The 11,527-nt window shown below is 47.5% G+C and overlaps 1 protein-coding gene across 1 annotated transcript in view; it reads right to left on the reverse strand.

The window, feature by feature from the left end:
* Nucleotides 1–9,146, reverse strand: part of Parp12 (poly(ADP-ribose) polymerase family member 12) — a 34,067-nt gene extending 24,921 nt beyond the window's left edge. The window contains exons 1-3 of the mRNA XM_021164830.2: nt 8,646–9,146; nt 4,757–4,892; nt 2,107–2,407 (exon numbers count right to left, since the gene is read on the reverse strand). Coding sequence (XP_021020489.1) covers nt 2,107–2,407; nt 4,757–4,892; nt 8,646–9,004 — 796 coding nt within the window. The 5' untranslated portion in view covers nt 9,005–9,146. The remainder of the gene's footprint in view (nt 1–2,106; nt 2,408–4,756; nt 4,893–8,645) is intronic.
* Between the last annotated feature and the right edge of the window lie 2,381 nt (nt 9,147–11,527).

Below are 11,527 nucleotides of genomic sequence, written 5' to 3' on the forward strand. Positions count from 1 at the left end.
CCAGAAGAGGGCGTCAGATCTCATTACGGATGGTTGTGAGCCACCATGTGGTTGCTGGGATTTGAACTTTGGACCTTCCCGAAGAGCAGTTGGGTGCTCTTACCCACTGAGCCATCTCACCAGCCTGCCAAGCCACCTTTTAAATATGTTATTTTATACCCATATATTAGTGGTACTCTCAAACTTGGTTTACGAAGCTTCTTTTTGCAGTGAGCAGCTACCAATGCAAAATTATAACTGGTCAAAGTGCTGAAATTAAGTGACTGTTAAGTGTTTAGCCCTAAATAAGGCTCAGGGGATAAAAAGGGGGGCAGGAAGAATATAAGAGCTGGAGGATGGGAAGAGTGCTATGAAATGCTGTATTCTACACATAATATTGCCACCATTACACTAACACACTCACAACAGCTATAGCTTACCGACGTAAAATTAAGCTAGCCAACATTCCATTATGAATGCGAGTCGGGCTCATGGGGAGCCTATCCTAGCTGAGGAGCTATTGGCAAGTGATTACTGCTTGGGAGAGGAAGAGCCATTTTCCTCTGGTGGTGCAGCACTGGTCATTGGTAGGATAGCCCCATGCCAACACGCATGCAGGCAACATTAGTTAGAGTCAGTGGTAAAGGCACTTGCTGCCAAGTCTAATAATGTGGGTTTGATCCCTGAGATCCACATGGGAACTGAGAGAACAGATTTCCCCAAACTGTCTTCTGACCTACACACATGTGCTATGACACATACATGCATGCATGCTCATATACACACATATACATACACACACAAATAAATGTAAATAAGTAACTTTTAAAATGATAGCATGAGGGAGCTAAAAAAATTGGTCTGTGATTAAGAATCTTTGCTGCTTTTCCAGAGGACCTGAGTCCAGCACCCACATGAAGATCAAAACCATCTGTAACTCCAGCTTCAGAAGACCTGATGCCCTCTTCTGCCTTCTAAGGGTACTTGCATACCTGTGGATACATTCACAAATGCAGCATATACACACAAATAGAAGTTTAAAAGATCTCTTTAAAAATCACATAAAAGTTGAAGGAGAAAGTACTGGGAGGAATTGGAAAAAGTAGAAAGGGGATTTGGACTATATATGATTAAGAATATTGTGCTGGGCAGTGGTGGCGCACGCCTTTAATCCCAGCACTTGGGAGGCAGAGGCAGGCGGATTTCTGAGTTCACGGCCAGCCTGGTCTACAGAGTGAGTTCCAGGACAGCCAGGGCTACAGAGAAACCCTGTCTCGAAGAAAAAAAAAAAAAGAATATTGTATACATGTATGAAATCATCAAAGAATAACTAAAAATTTTTTTTTAAAAATCTCTACTAGGGGCTAGAGATGGTTCTGCCATTGAGAACACTGGCAGCTCTTGCAGAGGACCTGGGTAAAATTCTCAGTGTCCACATGGTAACTCACAGCCATCTCTAACCCCAGCTCCCGGCCTCTGGAAGCACCAGGCATGTGTGTTGCACAGACAGATATACAAGCAAAGCACTTATGAACATAAAATCTAAGTGGAAATTCCTCTGTCACTAAGCCTGACAGACACTTAAAAAACCCCACCATACTCACTCATGTTGATGAGTTACCATGGGCCAGGCACTGTCTAGGTGCTAAAAAGCAGCAGAGAATAAGGCCAAAAAAACTTACAAAGGGGAAAACTTGTACTTGCTCATGGCAGGATGACCAAAGCCACAGCTTTACAAATGCCTTCTTGCATTCATTTGTACTATCATAAAGAATGCTACCTAATAGACAATCCTAGAGCTATATAACTAACATCCGAGTTCTAGATCCCTCACTGAGAAGAAAAATCCTCCAGGGGGTGGAAGGCAATTACACAGGGGGAGCTGACCTCATTTCAGTGCAGACCCAGCTCCTCCAGAATTAAGAATGTGCCAAACCCAACTTGCATCATCTGGAATGCCCTGTTTGACTGTGTCTAGATCCCAACCATCTTCACAACCTCCTAGCTAGGAGAAGATCAATGAGTCTTAGTAAAAGAGATCCACACTTCCACAAAGTCATATTCTATTTACTAACCAACAAAAATCCAGGCCCAAAGCCCAGAGCCAGCAGCACTTTCCAGCCTTACCAGAAGTCCCCTGTGGACCTGCAGGAGAAGGAGACACTTTGCTGAGGGCTGAGCCCTTATTCTTGATGTCATATGCATTCCGGTAAGTAGAGAGTAGCCTGCTCACCAGGTCAGAACTTAAGCCCAACCTTTCCAACTGCTCCAGACTCTCAGAGTTAGTGAACTCATGGGACCTCTTACAGCTTGTGCCAAACTTGCACTCTCCCTGTAGGAAGTACTGGCAGATATGGAGTTTAATGCACTGCTTTTGGAAGGAACAAGAGCCGAAGGGTCCATCACCTTTGTTGTAGTGTAGGCATATCTGTTGACAAAGAGGCAGAAAGACATCATTACATGAATACTGCATACAGCACTCAACAGTCATGCCATGGGGGCCACATGATCACTATATTATTTCACCATTCATATGAGCTATAGAGAATTCATCTCTTACTCAAGATATTATACACACAGCCTCACCAAACTAAATATACTTTACTAGTTCATTTTCCCCAATTCTCCTTTCAAAATTCAAAGTCAGAGAGGTTCTTAGGGCTAAGGCATCTCAAAGTTGGCTAAACACCACCCTCCATTTCTCAAGGGAACTAGCAGACTCCAAAGCTAAACAGCTAGGGCCAGGGCCAACAAGATGGCTCAGCCGGTAAAGGAACCTGAATCAAATACCAGAGCCCACATAACAATGAACAACTCCCTGGACCTGTCATCTGACCTCCACACTGTGGACAAGCATACTCACACTCACCCTTGTACCTTGTGCCTCCTAATAAATTTAATACATTTTATTAAAATGTCACCACCTAGCCCCAGTCACACAGCTAGTCTCTGTATCTGTTGTTTGCTGTAACTGTTTTTCTGGTTTATTAACACAAGGTCTATCACAGCCCAGGCTGTCCTCAACCTACACAGGTAAAGACAGGATGAGGCCTAGTCCTCCACCTCCACCTCCACCATCCAAGTGTTAAGATCACAAACACACACCACAATGCACAACTACAAACCTGCAACTTGAATTTCAATCAACTGCTCCTTCTCTACACCCCAAATACTTCAACCTGGACAGTGGCCCACCTATTCAATTTCTAGACATTACATTCCACAAGCTGTAGGAAATTCCCTTGGGGGTTGAGAGGCAGAACCCAGTTTTTTTTCCCCAACGTCTCCACTCTACAGATGGTCTACCCAAGGGAAAAAGCCAGATAGCAATTCTGACGACTGCCTTAGACATGCCATTCACCAGCTTTGAGACTCCCATTTTTTGAATCTCTAATATGAGTAGAATGTCATCAATGTCACAGAGTTGTTGTGATTAGTGAACTGGGAACCATGAAAATACTAACCAAGGCTGACATATGAGAGGTGCCAGGCCTCCCTCCTCCTCACTTATCTGCCCAAACCCTGATCTGCCCCAAACACCTTTCCCCACAGTGCGGAATGTGAACTTTGACAGTTTCTTAAACATTACCCAATCATCCTCTGACCTTCCTATCCCACCATTTGATTTGCCTCTCTTAAGGGCAAAGCAGGGTGTGTTACCCACTGGTCATCACCGTTTAGCTGACAATGGATATTCCAAAAAGCTTAGCTGAAGTAAACCAGTATGAATTTTCAAAAGACAAATATAAAAAGTTAATATTTATTATGTGCCAGATATGATGCTGTGCTATTACTCAAATGGGTGGCATTAATTGTTTAATATGGAAATATCTGCATTAAATATGCCAATCCCATCTGTTGGCACAAACCAGTAACAGTGCCAAAGCATCCCATGTAGCCAGCCCCATACATGGAAAACACCCTGCTCAGATCTGCTGGAGAAACTCAAGGCCCAGGGAAGCTCTACAGAGCCAGGGTTCTGTTCACATTAAAGCCTTGGCCAGCACAATGGACAACAGCAGTGATCCTAAAGCAGGTCAGATCTGGTGAGTCGATGCTCCCTCCAGCAGCACCTGAGCCTGGTAGAGCTGTTCTCAGAATCATGCTTTAGTCAGTCTCCCACTCAGCCCTGCCTTCCTTTCCCCTGCCCTGAATGTCATCCCCACCCTGCTGCTGTCCAAAAGCTTCTCTATACTTTTTCCTGCTCCTTACCCAATAAACCTTTTGTGTTGCTAATCTTCCTCCACCAAATGATACAGAGATAATGCAATAAGCTTACACAAACTGAGATTTCATGTCAGCTAATGTACATAGTCTCCTGGGTACAAGGGAATGAGTAGAGAGAGTACTGGATCGTCACGCAGCTCTGGAAGGCTTCTCCATAGACTAAAACACCACTCCAAACATGCAGTTCCAATTCCTACCATTCAGGGATGGGCCAGCTGGGGACTCTCATTCTGCTTAGTTCTAAATAACACTTGCTTCAGGTGCTGGTCAACCTCACTAAATCAATACAGTGATGGTGCCAACCCAACTGATAGGGAAGGAAATTTTTCAAGAAATGCCAAGGCTGGTCCAACATCAACAGAGCTGGATATTAAATCCAGTAGATTTAATTAACAGAGATGGATATTAAATCCAAGTCTCCTCTGTGCAATAGTTCTTGGTCAAAATGGAGTTCTCAGCACTAAGAGTTATCTATCTTCCAGCCATCTGGCTTCTCCACTATTACTTGCAAAGCAGAGCCCCCCACCCCACTACCCTTCTAAACACTCACATCTGGTAAAAGTGAAGGGTCATTCTGAAGTAAGAGTTGGCAAAGCTCAGTATATGTGAGGTGGTCAACACCATGTGTCCTCAACACACTCAGGTTGTGATCAGTCTTCAAGTTGTGACCATTCCTACAGTTCTTCCTGCAAAGAAGGAAAGATGCTGTTACAGGCTAAATCTTACCTCCCTAAAAGCCCCTATTAAGAGTTCCAACTTCCAGATGCTTAGGATGTAAAACTTCTTTTGAAAATAGGGTCATCGGCCGGGCATGGTGGCACACGCCTTTAATCCCAGCACTCGGGAGGCAGAGGCAGGCNGATTTCTGAGTTCGAGGCCAGCCTGGTCTACAAAGTGAGTTCCAGGACAGCCAGGGCTACACAGAGAAACCCTGTCTGGAAAAACCAAAAAAAAAAAAAAAGAAAATAGGGTCATGAGAGAGGTCATCAAATTAAAATGATGTCATTAGAGTAGCCCCAATCCAACAAGAACCTTATTTCAGAATCCCATCCTCCAGAATACTGAAAAATAAATTTTTGTTGTTTAAGCCTTCTAGTCTGGCAGCTATTATAACACACACCTGTAATCTCTACTCAGAAGCTGAGGCAGGGGGATCATGAGTTATAGTTTAGCTGGACAATAGAGCAAGCCTCTGTGAAGGAAGAGAGGAAGGAAAGAGAAGAAATGGAAGAGAAGAGAGGAAGAGAGAGGAGAAAGGCAGAGAGGGAGGGAAAAGCAAAAAGTCAAGCCACCCAATCTATGGTATTCTGTTATGGCAGCCCTGCAGACTTACAGAGCTGGTGAGATCATTCTTCGTGGCATTTTTTCACAAACTCTCCTGACCCTCCTTATAAGCATCAGAGAGAAAAAAAAAAAAAACCAGCTATGCATGAAGACATATGCTTATATACCAGGAAAAGATGAGACTGGACAATGTCTAGGGCTCAGGAGAACACTTCTCAGCAGGTATGTAAAGAGAAGGGCAGGGCCATCATGCAAACAAGTGTCACACCACACTGGCCACTCAGTAAGCACTTGGATGAAAAGCCTGAGCAGGGGTAAGTCTAGGTAGCACATACCTTTCATCTCAGCACTTGGGAGGCAAAGGCAGGCAGATTTCTGAGACCAGTCTGGGCTACACAGTGAGTTGTAGGACAGCCAGGGCTATGTAGAACCCTGTCTCAACCCAACCCACCCCCTCTCCCTGAAAAAAAAAAAAAAATTGAGCAGAGGGTAGAGGGAAGGTTCAGTAGTCTGGGGCACTATTCTACTCTCCCAGAGGACCTGCATTCAATTCCCAGCACCCACACTGGAAGTCTCACTAACACTCTCTTCTGGCCTTTGAAGGCACCTGTACTTATGTGCACCATTCCCTCCACTCTACCCCCCATATAGACACATAATTTAAATAATAAAAGTAAATCCTTGTAAAAATGCTAAGCAGAGGGCTGGAGAGATGGCTTAGCAGTTAAGGGCACTGACTGCTCTTCTGAAGGTCCCGAGTTCAAATCCCAGCAACCACATGGTGGCTCACAACCATCTGTAATGAGATCTGACACCCTCTTCTGAAGTGTCTGAAGACAGCTACAGTGTACTTACATATAATAAATAAATAAATAAATAAATAAATCTTTTTTTTTTTTAAAGAAATGCCAGGCAGAGTGACTCATGCTTCCAGATACGGGTTTACATAGACACAGCCATTCCTGGGTGCACCTGTTTTTAGCTCCCCTTCTCTGTACTTTCAACCCATAAGCATCTGGTGAGCACATATCAACCAGGCACTGGTACTCCACCCTAAGAACTCAGGGACAACCCTTTAATGACAGTCTGGGTCACCTGGAAAGGCAGGCAAGCAGCATGTGCCTGATGCAGACACTACCATACCTTAACATCTGTAGTAAACATCCTGAAAGAATGCCAAATTCCTGGATCCATCCCCAAACCCTCTTCTACTAGCTCTCTCATCTCTGTCCCTCCACCCCTACAGATCAAAACCCATGAACCTTGACTCTCTCTCCCAACTGGTGAATGCAACAGAAAAGAACTCACACACGGAGTGAAAGTCTGAGGTCAGCTGTGATAAGAATACAGTGGCACCAAAGGAAAAAGGCACTGCAGAGTCGGGATCCAGGCAAGAACTGAGGAGAGGCCACTGGAAGGTATAAAACAATAAATAAGCCACATCTTCAGGGGTTAGGAAAAAGATGACAAAATGAGATGAGAAGAAGGGAAGCTAAGTTCGTGCTGCCAAAGCCAAGTATACAAATAACTGCAATAATAGCAACTAAACCTTAGCGAGCATTTACTATGCTACAGAGGTTGCCTCAAAGTCTCATGAGTTGATTCAGTCCTCAACAAACCTGTGAGGTAAGTAATCTTATCATCACTGAGGGGACAGAGTCAGCCAGAAAGCTACTTTCCCAGGATTACTAGCCAGCAAAGAGCAGAGGTGGACTGAAACAACTGTAACTTGCTCACAGACCATGCTCTTGATCAGCAAGCACACTGCCTCCTGAGCACAGGTCTGGAAATCAGGGACTGAAGACATCTGTGACTGGGGCCACAGTATTTACCACCCAGCAGCTTCCAAATCAGCACGTTAGGGTTTAGCCTTCCTTTTAAGTAAAGAACTCAAACTCTCTCTGGCTTTCAGTCCACAGTGGGAACAGAAACAAGAGTCACCATCTCTCTCACAGCCTCTCTTCACGCTGGCACACTCCCCTTTAATTTCCCCAAACCTCTTGCATACACCTTGTTTGGACAAGTTCTAATCTGTATTATTTCCGAATAAACAAGTCCTAAAGACCACATTTCTTAGACCATACCCCTTAGGTAGGGGTAGGAGACAGCTTCTGGTAAATGGGATATTTATCACTTTTAGATCTGACCAACACAAACTTCCCACCAGACTTCCTACCAGGGAGACCTTCAGCCCCCAGAACTTGATACTTAGAACTGCCTCAAAAGTGTTGAGGGTGCAGCTGTAGTCGCCAGTCCGGATCCCTGATTGACTGCACAGGTCAAGGTTACTAACCCAAGGTGACTATTAACCTGACATCATAAAAAGTGATGTCTACTGTTACAGCAAAAGGAAGCAGGGAGGGACCTAATCCTTCTAGATAACTGGACTAGATTCGAAGCATGAAGTCTCCAACATCCTCTCCTAACCCAGCATCTCCGCATCGTTACCCAAGACATCTTCCTAAAACACAAACCTCACAGCTGACATTCAACAGGCCTTATCACCTTTAAGGTGAGGCCCAAATTCTTCAGTATAAACAGATTTCACTAATCACCTTGCAGGTGCAAGCAGAGAGCAGCCCAGACTAATAAGGACATAAAGTTTGTTGTGGAAGAGTTAGAGAAAGCTCAAAAAAAAAAAAAGCGAATAATCTTTCAGCTCCTGCCCCGAGGCCCTAAAAAAGCAAACCAGGAAGGGCATTCCAGACAGGGCTCTGCCACCTAATGAACCAAAGTGGGGGTGGGGTGTGTAGAAAGGCACACCCAGGAAGGTCTGTGGCTATAGATCTTGAAAATCTGAATTTCGGCTTGTAAACAGACAAACGGAAGTTGAGTAGCACTTCCAAAGCTTCCTTGCTGCCAGCTCCTCAAAGCAGCCCTGAGGACCAGCTTCCCTCCTGGGGGCCATACTGCCATGCTCAGGTGTCCCCCTTGGCACCACATTTTATCTGTGCTAGGCACCACATTCTATCTGTGCTAGTCCACCACACACTGCCAGTCACTAAGTAGGTGATCAATGAACGTTCTTGAGAGTGAAGGATAGGCGAGGCTGAGGAACCGTCACCTAGCGGTCTGCCCCAATCACCGGACAAGGGTGGAGGTCCGGGAGTGGAGGTCCAGGAGCATCCGCCCAAGCCCACCGTTGGCGTCCTTACCCGGTCCTCAGGAACTTGCAGTTGCCGTAGATGAGAAACTTGCAGAGATGCAGCTGCGCGCAGAGCCCGGTGCAGCCCGGCTTGGGGCCCTGATGCGCGCGGCACAGACGCAGCGACGACACGGCCAGCACCACGCGCTCCGAGGCTGCCGCCGCCGCCGCGGCCGCCCGGCCCGCGCCCACGGCCACGGCCGCCCTCGAGGCTACCACGAAGCGCCCGCGGTCCCGCAGCAGCCGCTCCAGCGCGTCGGCCCCCAGGCTGGTTCGCAAGCGGCGCCGCAGCTCCGTCAACTCCAAGGCGCCCCCCGCCGCGCACAGCAGCTGGGTCACCTCTGCCACTGCCACCGCGGCCTGGGCCATGGCCGTCGGACCAAGGCTTAGCACGGACGACGGCGCCTTTCACGGGCCGGGCCCCACTGTTTCGCTGGAAGGAAACGAAACCGAAAGCGGTGCCCGGCCGGGAAAACAGGAGCCCTGGAGTCTTGCCACGCCCCCGGGCCGCAGCTGAGGAGCCGGCGCCCTTGTCTTAGGGCCGCCAGCTGGGGACCGCGCGGCTCGACGGCGGCCCGCGCTCGCTCGCGCGCGCACTGGGCGACCCGGCGTGCCTCGAGGCGTCGCGCGGCCGGAGATGCGGGGCGCGGGTCCTCACGGGGCCGGACCCCCGCGTCTGAGGGAGACCTGGCCGCTCCCTTCGAGGCAGCAGCGCCCTGTGAGGTGAGTGGCGCGTTCAGCTAGGCCCGAGGGACGCCGCGGGGGGCTCAGTCAGCAACCTCGATCTCGGAGAAGCCGAGCGAAGTTTCCAGACGGCGCCAGCCGGTTGCGGCCGGTTGGTGCGTCGGCCGGCCGCCGCGGCGCGCTCAGAGGTCGCCCGAGCCAAAGCGGGCTTTAGCAGGCGGGTCTCGGAAGCGGGGACGACGGACCCGGTCCCACCGCACCCCGGAACAAACGGAAACAGTCGCTCGGAATTGCCAGACCGGCCTAAATGGTACTGGAGACTCCGCTTTTGTAGCGGATCCCGCATTTCCAGAAGGAAAGCGTAGGTACGTCCTTTAAAGGGGGCCGATCCTCCCTCCCTCGCCCCTTCTGAGTCAAGGTGAATCACCTAGTTCAAGATTCCTCACCGGAAAGAACTCTCCTGTATGTTACCCTGGGAGTTAAACGTTCTCGGGGTAAGTAAACGGGGGTGTGTGGGAGTATACCTATTAAAATACAAGTTTTGGCACCCCCATTCGTTCCTCCAGGAGTCTCCCAGGAATAAAAGCGTTAGTAAGCCATGTTCACTGGAGAGGACGGAGTACTGGAAACAGTAAGACAACAAGAGTTTAACAGGCATGTTAATTCTCTGGGTTTGACCTAGAAGGACATTTGTATGTTGTGAGAAAAGATCGTAATCAAGCAGTATTCCATGGGGCTGATCAGAGGTTAAATGGCCGTACTGCTCTGGAAGAGGACCCGGGCCCGGTTCCCAGCACCCACATAGCAGCTCACAACTGCCTGCAACCCTGGTTCCAGGAGGGATCTGACACCCTCTTCTGGACACTTCAGACACCAAGCACGCGCTAGTGAACAGGCAAACAGGCACAACAGGTGTGAAGGCGCCTTTAATCCAGGCACTTGGGAGGCAGAGGCAAGCAACCTCTGAGTTCTAGGCCAGCCTGGATTTGAAAGTGTACACAGTAGGATGTTTTTGAGTGAGCATGAAGCAAACCCAACACTTTGGTCACAGTGGAGTGTGGGAGGTACTAGGAAAGTGGAAAAAGGAAAGGTGAAGGCTGAAAATTGGGAGGTGAGTGCTTAGAAAATTAATTTAAAATGAATATAAATTTATTCTAAGTATAAAAGTACAGAAACGGGGAACTGAAGGTATAGCCCCTGGGCTCAATCCTTAGGAAGGTGTGTGCTGGGGGGGAGTATAACTACAAAAATGTAATAAAATGGGATTAGACTAGACCAGTTGGCAAACCCTGGGACCCAGTGAGAGATTCTGTCTCAAAAAAGTAAGGCAGGAACTGGAGAGATGGCTTAGCAGAGAAAAGTACCTGCTGTCCAAAGCCTGCCAGCCTGAGGTGGATCCCCTAAACCCAGGTAAAAGTGGATGGAGAGAGAAACACCCCACACCCCCAAAATTGTCCTCAGACCTTCACATGTGTGCTGTGGCACACACATACATATACACACAATAAACTAAAAAAAAAAAAAAAAAAAAAANGGGGAAANCCCCCGNAAAAAAANNNCCNNCCNCNCACNCCCCNAAAAAAAAAAAAAAAAAGACAGCAGGCTGGGCCAGAAACTCAGTGGTAGACTGTATAAACATACAACACTAGGCTCAATTTCCCAGCAGCAACCCTTCTCAAAAAAGAACAAAAAAAAAAATGAGTATAAAGACTAGATTTGGGGCTGGTGAGATGGCTCAGTGGGTAAGAGCACCCGACTGCTCTTCCGAAGGTCCAGAGTTCAAATCCCAGCAACCACATGGTGGCTCACAACCATCCGTAACGAGATCTGGCGCCCTCTTCTGGAGTGTCTGAAGACAGCTACAGTGTACTTACATATAATAAATAAATAAATAAATCTTAAAAAAAAAAAAAAAAAAAAAAATTTAAAAAAAAAAAAAAAAAAAAAAGACTAGATTTTGGGGGCTCAGCAGTTAAGAGCACTGACTGCTTTTCCAGAAGTCCTGAGTTGTGGAGAACTTACGGGCCACTTGGCAGGACATTTGGCCAAGGACAAGGAGATGGGCTTCAGACAGGAATCTGACATTGGGCCATGACAAGGAAGTAAACTCAGGCAGAAATCTAATTTTAGGCTAGAACAGGGAAGTGGGCTTCAGGCATGAATATGACTTTGGACCAGGCAGTGGTGGCACACGCCTTTAATCCCAGC

This window comes from Mus caroli, chromosome 6 (genome assembly GCF_900094665.2).
Source record: "Mus caroli chromosome 6, CAROLI_EIJ_v1.1, whole genome shotgun sequence".
NCBI lineage: Eukaryota > Metazoa > Chordata > Mammalia > Rodentia > Muridae > Mus > Mus caroli.